Genomic DNA, 16,964 nt, shown 5'->3' on the forward strand with positions numbered 1-16,964 from the left:
GTTGGTGTTTTGATTAGAAATGCCTTAAAGGTATAGATTAATTTGGAAAAAAATGATATATTTACAATAATGAAAACTCCCGTACAGTAATATAGTATATGTGTTTACTTAGATCTTTTATATTCCTCAGTAATTTCTTAGTTCTTTATTCATAGGTTTTGCACATTTCTTGTTAGGTCAAATACTGTGTATTATATATGTATGTTAAATGTCTGTATCATAAACATATATTTATTTTGCTTATATATACAAGTATATAAGATATAAAGGTGTATAATCGTAAATGAAATTTTTCCCTGCTTTTTAAAATTGCTGTCACTGGCCGATTTTTGTATATTAATCTTGTCTTCAGCAATTTCACCATCTGATATTTTAAAATGAAGTATTTTAGATATGAATGGATACTGGTGCTTAATATCAGAGAAGTGGTTAGCAAAATTAGTCACAGGGAATTCTGTGATTTGATCTATTTTGGGCATGTCCTTTTGTAATTGTTATATATTGTTGCCATACAATAATGGACTCACAAGAACTTGTGAGTAGATCTAGAAAATACAGGTAGCATTATAATTCGGATACACTTTGACACTTTCATTACCTATGAACCAATAGAGAAATCTACTATAAGGTCGTCAATAATAGGAAACAAAGGGCAAAACATGTTGGCAGTTTTAGGTTCATGCTATAATCCAGTTTTCATATAATTTTTAAAACAGAGCAGATGAAACACAGTCAAGGGCCTGTCTTTTTATTAAAGCAAAAGTATGTTAAAGAGATGACTTTAATAAAGCCTAGCAACCTCACTTAAAAAATCCTAACCTACTTTAAAAAAATCCAAAATGAACTATTTCACACTTTGCTTTTGCTAAAGGGCTCTTTGCTTCTTTGGATAAATAGGCACAGGTGGTATTTAAGTAATGAGACCATTGTGGGTTTCCCAAAATAAGGGAACAGTCAAAATGAATGCCAGTGGCTGAGATGTGGGGTTGGGGGTTTTGGAAAGTGTGGCTTGTGAAGCTTAACTTAGACCGCTTATTATTTGTAACTCAAGTATATGAGTCTGGTCTAATAATATAGTTTAGGATAGAAGTTTATGAATCAGGACACTTTCTTCAACTAGTAACCATTCAGGAGTTTGGTGGAAATCACAAAATCCCGAGGGAATTAAAAGAAAGAAGGTACTGTCAAGTGTACCTTTTAGGTACACTTGTGATAACGTCACATTTTTTCATTTGACTATCTACAATGAGAGAAAGATTTTTGAGTTTTTCTAAATTCCTAAGATTAAAGAATGTTACTAATTTGTCCTCAATTTCTAAATAAGGAAATATGTGACTTATTCTTAATTCACTTTTGGTAGTATTTCTGAGATTTTTCTTCATATAAACACTGAACACTCTCTTTCAAGACATATAAGTAGGTCACGAGCAGATGAAAATCAGGAAGTTACCTATACCTGAAAAAATTTTTTCAACTCACAAGCATATAAAATTCTTATTCTTATATGCATTTTTATACTTGTTTCCAAGTATACATTGTAAATATATTGTATAATTCTTTACATTTTACAGTAAAGAATTGTAGAATGAATCATTGTTATACACACTGTTTTTAAGCTAGAGAATCAGTGATGGTCTTAGGACATGGCTAGGTATGGCCTGGTCATAGGAGTCAGACCATGAAGATGGTGTGAGGGGCTGAGGCCTAGAACCACACTAGTTATTGGTGTGGGACAGGTGCTAAGGGACAAACCCAGAAGCAGTACTAGAAGGAAGTCCAGGCAGGCAGAGTTCCATCTGTCCAAAGGTGTGTTGGCAGAGTATATGGTAAACTAGGTAAGCAGTATGCATCAAATCTTAAAGCAATGAATGGATAAAGAGAGAGAAACTGAAAGTTGAGAATAGCAAGGCCGTGGAGAATGTAGGGGCTTGTAATATTCAGAAATAAAAGCACATAGACAAGTCGGCATTATATCAATAGAATATTTGTCAGCAGATAGCAACTTCCAGCCGAAGAGCTCTGGAACTCAAAGATAGGAAGGGGAAGAAGAGGAGAACGTGGAGTTAGTGGGTAAGTTGTAGACCTAGTGGAAATGCTACAGGAACTGGAGTGCTAAGCGGGTTACTAACATAAGGACCTAGGCCCATAGAATACATGGTGATGCCAAGTTTAGGTCAGTTACCACTGTAGTGTTGAGAAGGCAAGGCTGAGTGTTTCACAGAAGCCCAACAGTCTTAGTTCTGAGAGAGGGGGAATGCCAAATCCGGGAACCTCTTAGACCTGAACCTATTACTAGTGAGTTATGATGCTGAATTCTGAACTCTCAGCTTGAGTGTATCAATTTCAACATCTAATACTTGAAAAGAAATGTTGGACATTTCCTTTTGATCATTTAAAAAAGTGGATTATAGGACTATTAGGGTAGTCTTTCTTCTTGAGTCACTTTTGATAAGTCACATTTTTCTGAGAATTTGTCCATTTCATCTAAGTTTTCAAACATATTGGCATAAAGTCGTTTATTGTTTTTAAGATCTAATATTGTTTGTACATTTGTCTCTTTTTCCCTGATCAGTCTTGCCAGAGGTTTGTCAACTATATTAATCTTTTCAGGGATCTGCAAACTAGAGCCTGTGAGCAAAATCTAGCCCACTTCCTGATCTTGCACATAAACTTTTATTGGAATACAGCCATGCCTATTTGTTTATGTATTATCTGTGGCTACTTTTGAGCTATGATGTAGCATTGGGTAGTTGTAACACAGACTGGCCTATAAAGCCTAAAATATTTACTATCTGACCTTTTACAGAAAAGCTTTCCAACTTCTTTTTGAGGAAGCACTTTTGGCTTAATTGATATTTTTAGTTGTGCTGTGTTTGTGTTTACGTCTACTTTGTTACAGTTTATTTTATTGTTCTAACTTATATTTCGTCCTGAGTTCATTAATGTTCAGCTGTTCTTCTTTTCTCATGTAAGGAGTGAAGGCCATAAATTCTCACTATGTATTGAATTAGCATTATTCCCAAGGTTTTGATATGTGGTTATTTTATTATTTTATAATTCTGATTATTTCTCTTTTTATTTATGATTTCTTTTCTGATCCATGAGTTATTAAGAAGTTTTTTTCATTTCCTAATATGAGGGGGTTTTTCCTTTATTCTTTTTCCCAGTGATTTCTAACTGAATTACATTGTGATCAGAGAACATGGTTTGTATGATGCCAGCCCTTTAAAATTTGTTGAGATATGAGTTATGGCCCAGTATGTGGTCAGTGTTTTTAATGTGCTTCGGCAGTTGTTGGTAGAGTGTTCTGTATATGTCTGTTTTAACAAGCTTATTGACTCTGTTTTTCAAACCTTCGATAGACTTTTTTTTTTTTTTTTTTTTTGTCTGCTTGCTCTATCAGTAGCTAAGAGTTGTGTGTTAAAATCACCTACTCTGATTGTGGAGTTGTCTGTTTCTCTATGTATTATGCAGCAACCTTATTAATCTTTAATAATGCATTTTGTTTTAAAAAACTTTTTTGTTTGATATTAATATAAATACATATGCTTTCTTCTTGTTAGTAATTTCTTGTTACTTCTTTTTTCCATCCTTTTACTTTTAGTCTTTCTGAATCCATGTTTTAGATACATCTCTTGTAAATACCAATAATTGGATTTTTAAAAAATTCTCTTACATTCCTTGTCTTTTAACTGCAACATTTGGTCCATTTACATTTATTATAATGACTGATGTTTTGAATTTATTTCCTTTATTTTATTTTGTATTTCTTCCCTTCCTCCTCTTTATATCTCGTATTTACCATCTGGAATTAGTGTCCTTTAGCCTGAAGTGCATTATGTAGAATTTTCTTAATGAAGGCCTACTGATAGCAAACTCTGTCCTTCCTCACCCCATTGGAAAATATCTTTATTTTGCCCTCATTCTTAATTGCTACTTATTCTGGGTATCAAATTCTATATTATCAGTTATTTTCTGTTAGTAATTGAAGATATCATTTCCTTGGCCTTCAGCTTTCATTGTTGTGTTTAGAAGCCAGTGGTTATCTGACTGTTGTCTGCTTTTGAAATCTTCTGTTTTACCGTGCCCCAATTTCTTCTCTCCTTCTGACTTCTCAATTTTTCTTAGTCATTTTTACTATATTACTCTTTAGTCATATTTTCAACTCCTTTTATTTCTTTAAGTGAAGTCTTTGAGGGTCTGTTTCTGCTGTCTGTTGTTTCTGCTGGTTTTTACTTTTGGTTCCTTGTTTCTTTGGATGTTTTATGATTTCTGTCTATGAACTCATATTTCTTGGAACTGTGGAAATGTTTTGAGGCCTAGGAAGAAAATGGATTCTCCTAGAGGCTTTTGCTTCTACCAGGCACCTGTACTCTGCACATAACAAGTCTGGGACCCTATGAAAATTAATTCTCAGGCTGTTTAATGTGAATTAGGGCTGAAAATCCATGTGAAGAGCTGATTTGGGGTTATGAAATCTCAGGAGAGTATCTTCTGTTCTCTCCCATTTAGTAACAAGGTTAAAGACAGGTAATTCTCCTTGCATTCTACTGTGGGGTATGGGTATATTTCTAATTCTGTCTTGCATCAGGCTCTGTAGTACTTTCGTATTGTTTTTTGTAGACTCCTCAGCCTCACCTTTGATGGATACTCGGCTTTTCCTGTTATTCTCTTCCCACACTCACCCGCCCAAAGAGGGTGTAAAGATTGAAGTTCATCTGGTTTAGCAACTGTCCTCAACTTACTCCTTTGAGATACTGTCTTCATTCATTTTGGCCTGAATCATTCTTACTGTCTTGCTGGCTTATTGATGCATTTAAGATATTTTTTCCTTCTATTTTAGCCAACATTTTTCCTGTGAGAAATGTGAGAGGGGCCGGTCACGGTACCTAGCCCTCCCTGTGCTAGAAATGAAAGTCTTGATTGCCTTTAGAGCCTCCCTATCACACAGCATTCATGTAGTATTTTTATGCTAACACTTACTTGAAACTTAATGGAAAGTCACAATCATTTGATTGTTAAAGATTATAACTACCAGTAGAGAAAGTTTTAAAATCTAGTTAAAAATAATAGAAAGCTAACTTTAAGAAATATTTTACATGAAGATATGAATGGAATTTTGGTATTTTTAGCCATGAAAGGAGGAAGTGGAGGAAGTAAGTAAACCAATGAGGGAGAATATCTTATTTTATACTTTTAACAAAATTAGAAACTTAGAACTTTTAAAAAGCTAGCTTGGTGCTGCAGTGAATGACTACTGGTTTTGGAGTATTTGTATCATTTTTCTAAAATATATCATAATAGTTATTGATTTAATTATTAGCAACTGGGAGCATAAAATCGAGAAGATACAGAAAATACATTTTTGAGGGGAAAGCTTGATGAATCAGCTTCATGTTACAACTTGGGGTGAGCTACAGTTATTTCTCCAGCCTCAGTTTTTCTACCAGAAGGCTCTCTGAGGTCCTGGAGAGTTCAGTATAGTTTTTCGGTCTGTTGGAGCCTGAATTCAATAACAAAGATTGTGTTATGTTTTTTTTTCTTGGTTTCTGGTAGGATGATGGAAGGAATACTAGAATATTGTTTTATTTTCTGTGGTTGTGAATGAGCTGGTACCTCTGAATGTTGTCAATTAAAATATCTTACTGACAATCAGAATTTCTCCATACTAATTTAGATTTATGAGTACAAAAAAGAAACAGCTACATAAAAAGCAACTTGAGAAGGATCTTTCAAGGTCATTGTAGCTACTGCTAAGCTGAAATTGAAGTTAATTTATTTAGGAAATTATTCTTTGAAGTATATTTTACTTTAAACTCCTGTAACATTGTGCCTGTCAAAAGCACTTAGGGAAGAAATTGATCTACTGAGGATTCTTTAGGAGGAGGGGAGAAAGCTGAAAATAAATTCCTCCTATTATGTTTTTATATTCAGTTATGGGTTTAAAATAAGAAGCCTGGGCTTATTGTAACCTTGTTGCCAGTAGCCACATTACAAGCATATTCGTGATATTGCAGGTTTGGTTCCAAACCACCACAATAAAGTGAGACACACAAATTTTTTTTGGTTTCCCAGTGCATATAAAACTTACATTTATACTATACTGTAGTGTATTGTGTGCAGCAGCATTATGTCTAAAAAAAATGTACATACCTTACTTAAAAAATACTTTATTGCTAAAAAATGCTAACCATCATCTGATAACACAGGGTCGCCACAGACCTTCAATTTGTAAAAAATTAGTATCTGCAAAGTGCAATAAAGCGAAGCACAATAAAATGAGGTATGCCTGTATTTGAGAATAAGCCAGTGTAACCTACAGTTGGAAATCTGGGGAGGAGGATGTTAGATACCTATATCATACCATATACTGTATACCGTAACACATTCTAGATGGAGTAAATATGTGGAAAAAATAAAACCATTAGACTAAATTATAGGAGAACGTTTATATGTATTAGGGTGAGAAGGGAGCTTCTGTGCATAGCACTCAAGACAAAACTATAGGGCTTATGACAAACTATGAAAAAATAAAAAAACAAAACCACTACATATAATGAAGAGTTAATGCTCTTAATACATAACGAATTCCTCAAGTCCCTAAGAAACAAAATAGTGCAATAGAAGAAACAGGCAGCTACCATGAGCAAGCAGATTTTAAAATAAGTCAAAAACATAAAAATTTCAGTGTTATAGCCAAAGAAATACAAATTATAACCAAACATCATTGAAAATACATCAGATTGGTAAAGCTTTTAGATAACAGCCAGTGTTGGTCAAGATTCTGGGAAATGAACTCTTCATATAATTGTTGGTAGCATTAAGATTTGAAACAATTTTTTTGGAGAGTAATTTGATGAAATATGTAAATCTCTTAAAATTTAATATATTCTGTGACCAAGAAGTCTCTTTGTACTAATTAATTCCAAGTAAATAACTGAATATGTGTGTAAAGATGCACATTTAAGAATGCTCTTTGCAACTTTCTTTGTAGTACATGAAAAATGAGGGTAATGTCCAGAGTGAGGTTGATTTAAATAATGTATTGCTGTTTTCTACAATGTAATATTATATGTCTAGGTAGTAAAAATTACATTGTAAAGGATATTTAAATTCATCAGTCAATCAGTGTTTATTAAGCTTACTAACCATGCCAGATACTGATGTAAACAAGCTAAGTCTCTGCCTTAATATATGAAAAAGTAAAAACTGCAGCATACATAAGTGAAGGAAAGGAAGTTACACATCTACATTCACACGTATATATTTCTCACACAGAGAAATATTGGAATAATATGCATTAAAATATTAATAGTCATTCTGGATGGAAGGACTGCATGTTGCATTCATTTTCTTTTGCTTCTCTGTATTTTCAAAAATTTTAAATAAGAAAAACTGTGAATAAAGTGGGATACCTGGGTAGGGAGAAAGGAAAACGAGAACTAACACTAACAACAACTTTGTGCCAGCTGTCTTCTCACTTACTTCTTGTTACAGTCCTTGGAGGTAGTGATATTATCCCATTTTGCCTCTGAGAAAATTGAGGCTCTGAGAAGTTTTTACATGTCCAAAATCACACAGCTGGTAAGTGATGGAGCAAGACTCATCCTAGGTCTCTCTGCCATCAAATCCCATCAGTTTGCCGTCAATCATGCCTGGAATGAGTATGTTTCTTGCTTTTTAAAAAAGTCTGATATACCTCTTGGCAGTTCCTTACATCTATTTAAGTTGACAAAATTATGTGAAAAACATTTTGTAGTCTACTAAGCAAATTATAGATTTTCAGTTTAGAATAACCTTTGATATTTTAAATTTTAGTACAGGTGTTTGGTCAACTAGCAACTCTATATTGGCAATATTTAACACTTAGATGAAAGAGTAGAATTAGATGGATCTTAGAGATTTAGTGACTCCAAGACCTTGATTTTCCATTATAACCCTCATTTGTGATAATGCTATCTTTTACTAAGTGATTTTATAAATACTTAACTAAAATCGTTTTTTATTTCTTCCTAAGAATTTTCATGTCAGTTCACATTAAAAAAAATATCTGTCAGACCATGTATACTCACTTGTAGTTAAGGAAATATTATCAGCATATCATATAATCATATCCCTTGGTTTCTCATAAGCAAAATAAGGTGCAGAACATTTTAAAACTTTTTATTTTGCTTATTTTCTATAAACTCTCCTACTTAAACAAAAATAAATAAAGCATATAAATAAATAAAACCAAGATGACTATTTTGATTAGTTCGAGTTCTGAGAGATGTGGATAACTTGATTTTCTTCTGAAATTAGGCAGTAGGACTAATTAGGAGTAAAGGCTATCCTGATTTTCATAAATTATGATTTCATTATATAATGATGTGACTTCTTATATTCTTAAGTGAAACATTTTCTGTATTGATGAAATAAAAATGTTTATAATTTTTAAAACTTTATTTTGAACATGCAGCTCACTGTTAATGAAGCAGCTGCTCAGCTTTGTGTGAAGGATAACGCTCTACTGACAAGAAGAGATGAACTTTTTGCCCTGGCTAGGCAGATTTCTCGAGAAGTCACCTATAAATATACTTACAGAACCACCAAGTAAGTGTTTAACTAATTGGCAGTATTTTTGCATTGTTTGTTAGAAGTAGAGCTTGAAACACCATCCATTGATAGAATATAAGCATATCTGAAAAAGTTGAAGTGTGGTTATAGTTCTATAAGATTAAACAGTGAAGTGACTTTTCAAAACATTATTGCTGAAGTGGTTTTCATTGATTTGTTTAATCCTCTTTATTGTCTTTTGAAAGATAGTTCCCTAGGACTATAGCATTGGTTTGGTGTGGTTCTCGACATTCTTCTCTCACACAGATGCTTTCTTTGGTTTTGAGTGTGATGATGGGATTTAGTCATCATTTATAGACCTATTTGTATACCCTACCAACTACATGAACTTGTTGAACTCTCTGCGGAAGCAACGTGTTTCCTTTTGCAAGGTGTCTGCGATCTAATGAGATTAGCTGAATAGATAAAAAGACTCCATTGCCCAGTATTTAAAGGAAAATTGGAAAATACTAGGTTACTAGCAAGGGCAATGTGGAACATGTGTTTGAAATAAAAAACCCCATGTTGAAAAGCAGTGGTGATTTTAAAATTTAATGTAAACATACCTTATTATTCTTCATCTTATCCTCACCTGAAGCCTAAGCATTGTCTATAGATAGCAGACCATTTTGATTTTGTTCACTTGTTCCACATGGACCTGATTCCCAGTGCACCATCGGTTGTGCTTGCCACTGCTTCTCTGAGGAGATGCATTAGTATGACTGAGTGTGTGTTAAAAAAAAACACATCCTGAGCACGCTTTCCAGCTCTAATAAATCACATTTTTGGGGGATGGAGCCTTAGAGTCCAAACTTTCACAAGCATCTCCTATGATTCTTGTGTATATTCAAGTTTGAAAACCACCGATACAGGTACTTGCTGTCATCACCATTATTTTCCCCAACTCATAGCAGCTTTGTTGTCTGTCCTATCTCAAGAGCCCATATACTTACAAACTGGGAACAAGTAAAATAATGCAAAATAAATGAACAGGATAAGAATATACAGCAGTATTATAGGATTATTTACAAGATTTTTTTTGAGTTGAGTGATCAAGAGCTGATTTTTGTGACTTTGTTTTCTTCACTGTATTATACAATATTTCTTTCTGACTGCTTTACTTAATTTTCTTTAACCAAAGTAGTATGTGTACATGATTTATGAAGTCAGATAGTACACAAGGCTTATCACGAAACTCAGCAGTTCCCCTGCTCCATCCCCCTTCTTTCTGAATACTACGACCCAGAGGCAACTGCTTTCAACAACTTTTAGTTATTTTTTGTAGTATTTATTTACATTTATGTATTTTTAAAGTTAAATCATTTTAAAATACATGACTTTTACATTATTTATAAGCCAAAACTATGTATAAAGCTAATGCAAAAAAGTTGCACTCTCATTTCTGTCTCTTTTTACTCTGTTCCTCTTCTCATTGTAGGTAGTTTTTATTAATTTCTTTTTCATCCTTCTAGTGTTTGTTTATGCACATGTAAATAAATATAAATAAGTTTTCTCACTTATACCTTTTTTTGAAAAAACAGTAAGTAGCATGTGTCTACATTATTCTGTATTTTGCTTTTAGTTTAACATGTCTTGGAGATCTTGCTATATTAGTACATATACATCTTCCTCATTATTTTATACAGCTGCATGATACTGCCTTGTGTGGATATACCATGATTCATTTAACTAGTCCCCTGTTGATGGATACTTGAGTTGTTTCTAGTCTTTTGCCATTATAAGTAATACCACAGTAAATAACATCATACATATCATATTTTGTTGATTCTGAGGTGTATTTTTCCACATTTTAACATCTTTCAAGTTGAGGTATAACTTAAAATTTATGACTTGCCATCGTTTAATTGGCAGTTATATTTCATGTATATGTAGGTGCTTCTGTGGGAGAGATTCCCAGCAGAGGGATCCCTAGGTCAAGGGAAAATGCATTTATAGTTCTGATAGACAAAATGCATTTTAATCTCATGTAGCCTTAAGCATTCGTCTTAAATGGCCATTTTTTTTAATTTTATCCTAAATTATACTGATCCATGAAGGTTGTCGTGGAATACAGTCCTCCTTGATTTTTTTTCCTTTTTCATTATGTGGTACTCATTAATACTTATTGAGTACTTTCTGTGTGAGGCATTCTTAGGTAGTGTGCAATAATTTTAAAATGTGTAATATAACTGTGTCTGCCTATTTCCCCAGTGTTAATTTAGAAATGATAAAAAGTCTCTTTTTCACTATTTTAATGTTCATTATGAAGTCTTATTTCTGGTGGCAGGGCTCCAGGGTTATATGTTTTGGTGGAAGCTTATAGATTGAGGTGCCTTTAGAAAAATTTGTTACCGTCTCAAGTTTTTCTCTCTCCCCGATTCCCCTCAGATCAAAATGTGGAGAAAGAGATGAATTATCCCCGAAGAGAATTAAAGTGGAGGTATGATTATGTATTATATTTTCTTATGCTAATAATGTTTGCTTACTAGTTCAAACTGAAAAAAAAGAATGGTCCCATCAACTAGTGAGAAAATGTGAATTGTAGAATCTTAAAAATTATATAGAATTTGGTTGCTTTGAAGTATCTATAGTAATTTGAACTAAGATACTCAGAAAGTTCTTAGAAAGAAACAACAGTGATGAGCTTGATGTCCAGTCAGTTTATCAAAGGTTGATTTGTAAATAGTTGTTTCTTACAGATTTAAAACTCTTTACTGGTTAAACTATTCCTTTTATAATTTTATTTACATCATTAGTCATCGTATCAAATAGACTGAGAGGAGCTAAGGTTTAATTTCTTTATATTAAATATCTGAGAGAAGTGACAATTTAGTAGCTGCAAGTTATGGGGACTTTACTGTAATTAAAAGCCTCTTTTAGGGGATCATGGTTGAGGCAGTCCTTCTGATTTTAGACCTGCAAGTCGTAAGGTGAGTTGAGCAAGAAAAATGTGTTTTTCTTAGGGCTCTCAGAACTGGTTTCAGAATGACTGCTCCTTAATTTGGATTGAATACTTTTTTAAAGGCCAGTCTTGCAGCAGAGCAGAAATTTGAAGTCAGGAAACTCCTTCCTTTTTTTCTTGGGCGGGGGATGGAGGTCAGTACTCTTAGCCATTCATTATTTAATTTCAAGTTAAAGAAAACAAGCTATGTTTAACTACCCTAAATTTCCATGATCAAATTATTCTTACTAGTAATTTGTTAGTAGCATCTGTTTGTATGTAATAATCTTTCATTTATACCAAAGCCAGAGTTAATCTTTTAAAAACATAAATCCCTTTTCTTGCTTCAGTCTTTCCAGTGGCTTTCTGCTGTGCCTAGAATAAAATCTACGCTGTTTCCTGAGACATCTAAGACCCTGCATGATCTGACTCTGGCTTGCATCTCTAACCTCATCTGCTACCACACTTCCCCATTCTTACTGTGTCCCACCCAGCTCCACTGACCGACTTTCTGTTCCCGGAACACGTCAAACTCATTTGTGCCTCAGCCCTCTGTTTGTTCCTCCTCTGTAGATCTTCACATGGCTTCAGCTCATAGCAGAGAGTTTCCTCTGACTTTCCTGCTTCCCTTTCTAAAGAGGCACAGTTACCCCAACATCACATTAAGGCTCTTTGTCCTGGCTTGTTTTGTTTTCATAGCACTTACCAGTTTCTGAAATTATTATATATTTATTTTTAATTTATTATTGGTCTGCCCCATTAGATGACAATAGAGCTCTTCTCTGTCTATCCACTACTTTTACTTAGCTTATAATAGTGCCTTGAACTTAATAGAACTTAATAAAATCTGTTAGGTGAAATGATGAATGGCCATGGGTAAACATCTTTGACTTCTGAAAGCTTTAGCCCCAAGCAGTGGTTCTCAAAGAAGAGAAAAATGTTGTCCAAAACGAGCACCTTTTTAAAAATTGTGCTTATATTTGTAATCTATCTCACTGTTAGCTCTGGAATAATGTTTAAGATGGGTTAGCCTCAGATACCACTCAAAAAATTTATTGAAATGACCTAAGGCCATTGAAAGAGCTAACTAGTGAAATAGTTTTCTCCTGTTGCATCTCAAGATAATGAGTAAGAGAGTACCCCTGTGGATTTAGCTGTTAGTGACTCTACCACTGAAAGGGAAATTGGATAAACAAAGAAACTGCTAATAGGCATGTGCCATTGGAGGATTTAGAGGAAGGAAGGTACAAAACCTACCCAATGGCCAGGAAAGGTAGGCAGCTACTAGGTTAGAAATTACGTCCACCTCTCTTTCTCACCATTGGCCCTCCATGTCATCATGACTCAAGCTGTTCTCACATTTAAGCCCTGGTTTGTCTAGCTTTAGAGGTCACTAGTGAACATTGAAGTTTGAAATCATGAATCTCATGGACTCTTGGAGCTATAGTGTTTTCTTGTTAGGCTGTGTTGATGATAAGTCTTTCTGACCCTCTCAATGGCCCTGATCTGAAATGTAAACAAATTGTTTCTTGTATCCAGTTACAGTGTTGTGAGTTTCTTTTTAGGAGCTCACAATGTTAGGTTATAGCATTAGATGTGACCCTTCTAGTCCTTTATATTCCACTAGAGATAATTGAATTATAGTTCTATATGATTAGTTTGTTACTTTACTAGACATCACAAAGCCATTTGAACAGTTGCAGATTTAGAATTAAGATAATCAGTGTTTCCTTTTTCTGTGAATAACAATTCTAACCCTTCCTAAATAGACAAGTGACTAATCAACCCCAGGTGTCTGTAAATGTTCTTATAGACACTAAACTCTTGATTTGGTTCCCAGAAATGAATAGTGACTTTAGCTTTGAATTTAGGACAGTAGTTTACTTTTGTTGGTTTGTTTTAATTTTGTCTTGTTTTTGCTTAGTTTTTTAAAAAGTTTGTGTTTTGCAGAGCATCAATATCTGCAAAATGTGTGTGTTATACGTGTGTGTATACCTACACATGTATATAGTATAATGTGTAATCCTTTGCAAAATACACAATATTGGCATAAATGCTGTCTAAATTCTCTTGTGGTATACTCTAAGTCTAATTCGAGATACTGGAGCTGTTCATTTGGTTGTGGAAGCTGATACTGAGGTAGTTAGTATTGGTCATATAGGGTTACTACTCCACTAAGAAGATTTTTCACCAAGCGTTAGTACTTTATTTATGTCTACCTTCTCTGTGTCCACTGGGGAGGAGGAGAATTTCTGGCATGAGGAGAGATTAGAGGAGGCTTTATTGAGGAGATACCATCTGAGCTGGGTTTTAAAAGAAGGGTAGGATTTCAGAAGGTAGGGATGTGAGGTGGAGGGTGGAGGGGAGTTGCAAAGAAAGACTAGCATGGGCAAAGACACAGAGGTAAGAAAATACTGTGTGTTTAGAGAACAGTGAGACCAGTTTGTCCAGAATATGTGGCTGACACAAAGGACAGTCATAAGTAAAACTACAAAGATTTTAGAATTCTTTGAACATACTGTTTGTCTTATTTGATTATTTGTTTTGTGATTCTTAGCTTATTAACTCTGTATTAAGAAAAAGTAATATAAAAATAAACTTAAGCTTAGCCCATTGTAAAGCAGTATAAGATTCCTAATTACTAGGCTCAAATTAATGAGTCCTTTTTTCTCTTCCTTTTCATCTTTATTTTTCCAAAATCCTTGACAGCAACCAATGAGCATACATGCCAAGTTGCTAAGTTTTTTCAATCTTAAAAAGATCATTTTTATACCTACACATGTATATAGTGTAATGTGTAATCCTTTGCAAAATACACAAAATACACAAAATTAAAAAGATCATTTTTAAGATCAGAGAACAAAAAGAAATGTAATGTCCAGTAGATGAAATAGAAATAACTCAAAATAGACGGGTAAAGGAAAGAGAAACGTTTTTTTGTATGCCGTTTTCAGTGCATGAGTATACACTAAAAAAAATTAGTGCTTTGTTCAAGCTCAGTAGTTGTTTACTTATTGCTAAATGATGTATTTTCCTGATGTTTGTGAAGGGTTGGGTGGAATGAAATTTTAAAATCCTTGTCTTATTTTTCTCCTCTTGTTATATAGTAGGTTGTTCCTGCCCTAAGGATAGTTAACTATTTATTTGATTGTCGTTGTTGTTGTTGTTTAATATCAGGATATATGTTGTGAAGTACTCAGGATAATCTCTTGTCCTTGAATAGTGCGCCTTCCTACAGGGCATGTAAGACATTAAAAAACATAGAGATTTTGAACTTTATAGTTCCTAGAATATATGAGATAGTCACAGAGGAAAAAGCCTGCTAACTTCGGGAGGCCTTATTAGGGTAGCCTGTCATTTGGAATGCAGCCTCTAAGGAAAGCCTCTTTAGCCCTATATGTCAGTACGTGAGGTTTGGGAATATCCTACTGAGGCTAGATGAATAGCTTGTCCACCTGGAATACAACCTTCTGTGTGAATCTGCTTTCAGCTAAACTGCAAATGGATTACGTTTATTCTTTTCTTTTTGATCAGAGGCCTCAAATCCAGCTCTGGGTCAGTTGTAGAAATAACTGTTTTTTGGGGTTTTTTTTGAAATAGCTGTTTTTATTGAATCTATTGTATGCCTGTCCCTGCTAGGCATTTGAAATTATCACAGACCTTGTCTACTCTATATGGAGGCTTTATGATTTCCATTTACAGCCAAGGAGAGACTCAGAAAGGGCTTGGTAACCTGCCCAACTTTGCACATTGCAGTGGCAGAGCCAGGGCTTCAAATCTAGTTCTGACTTCTAAACTTCAAAGCAATACCACTCTCCTGGGTGCTAATGAGCATTCACAAAGCATCTTAGGTGTGAAAAACACTATCCGGATTATACCTTTCCTCCTGCTAGTACGGTAAGAAGGGCAAAGTGTGCACAGGATTGGTAGTCTTTGAAGAAGGGGAAAGAATCACAGTTATTTTCTAATGCAAGGAAGTTTAACAGTTATACATTTTGAGTAGAAAATTTAACAATATAAGTGACAAAATGTATTTAAATAAAAGATACCGCCATTTGACATACTCATTTTTTACAATGAAGAAAAACAGTGTGTTGGGAAGATAAACAGTAAATCAAGAAAAATTAGTTTGATTTATTTATACTCTACCTGTGACAGAACATATTTAAGATGGCTTGACTACCAGTTAAAGGAGATGAAAAATCAAGAGCCAAAGTCCCTGGCTCTCTTGTCTTCCTCTCAGTTTTTTTAAAATTAGTTATAAGTGGATTCAGTTGATATCTTTTCTTTTTCATCAAGAACATCTCCTATGAACAAACCCTGTCATTGCCTCCAGTATAATAAGTATTAGAAGAGAGGAAGGATGTGTAAAACAACCAGTCTCAGCCCTGGCGATGGTAGCTGACTAAATGGACGGTTACTGTTCATATCTCATCTGTCAGTTTTCTTCGTTCACTGAAATTGCTGGAGACTAGGCAAAGAGATGAGAGGTGACAGCATTCTTCATCCTGTGTGGGCTGGGAGTGCAAAGCAATCAGAGATAACTGGATGAAAGAAATGAAGTTTGTTAATAGAGACCAGAAAGTCAGAGAATCAGGGCTTGAAAAAGAAGGACTTAGAGGAAACATCTGCTAGCAGTTCCAGTGGGTTGGGGGTGGCAGAGTGAGGAAGGGGGAGGGAAGAGGGTCAGAATACCCACCTACGCTGTTACTGAGCTTGTTGAAAAGAAAGCTGGTCTAATTTGATGTAGACTCTTCCCCTCTGGATCAGAAAAACAGAAGCATTACAGTCTGCTATTCATATAGAAAGTGTGAGTAGAGAAAGGGAAAATGCACGTGTGAGGCCGAGAACATCTGTTGGAACAAGTTGTTTTAAAGATAGCTAAGCAGTGGTTTTAAAGCAACTTGCTAGTATTTGGTGGAAAGGATGAGGAGGAATGGGGGTGGAGACCAATGCGATGAGAGTAATTAGGTCATGAACAGCATCCCACCCTATATCTTTTATTTTCTCAGTGCTTAGACTCAGAGTCTCGTAAGGGAACACTGTGATTAATGGCAGCAGCCAAGAATATGACAAGAAGATAAATTGCTCATAGCATGGTACAGCTGGTTCCTGGGAAAAAAGCTTCAGAGACATATAAAAAGAGTCCTGCAGCAAACATAATGTGAAAGAGACCATTTTCTTGGGAATGTTCTCACTTTTATTTCTAAGTCATATATTTTGGAGTATAAACCTACTTTATATGTCATGAAGTGATAGCTACTCAGTCCAGTAGTCTTTCCATCCACGATGAACTGTCAAAGATTGAGAGAAAATCAGAATGAGTAATGTACCCAGTTGCAGAGAGACCACTGATTTGTGTTATTTATTGTTATTTATTTCTTATTGCATGCTTGTATTTCTCTTTATTAATGATGGAGCAGTGTCC

At 34.5% G+C, this 16,964-nt stretch overlaps 1 protein-coding gene across 4 annotated transcripts in view; it reads left to right on the forward strand.

The window, feature by feature from the left end:
• The window catches only part of NAB1 (NGFI-A binding protein 1), a 45,692-nt gene that overhangs the window by 15,048 nt on the left and 13,680 nt on the right, over positions 1-16,964 (forward strand). For 3 of the 4 annotated variants that reach the window (XM_057551947.1, XM_057551948.1, XM_007171465.2), the window contains exons 3-4: positions 8,459-8,592; positions 10,984-11,035. The exons of the other annotated variant lie outside the window; for it this stretch is intronic. In XM_057551947.1, the coding sequence (XP_057407930.1) occupies positions 8,459-8,592; positions 10,984-11,035 (186 nt within the window). The remainder of the gene's footprint in view (positions 1-8,458; positions 8,593-10,983; positions 11,036-16,964) is intronic. 4 annotated transcript variants of the gene reach the window in all.

This window comes from Balaenoptera acutorostrata, chromosome 8 (assembly GCF_949987535.1).
Source record: "Balaenoptera acutorostrata chromosome 8, mBalAcu1.1, whole genome shotgun sequence".
Taxonomy (NCBI): domain Eukaryota; kingdom Metazoa; phylum Chordata; class Mammalia; order Artiodactyla; family Balaenopteridae; genus Balaenoptera; species Balaenoptera acutorostrata.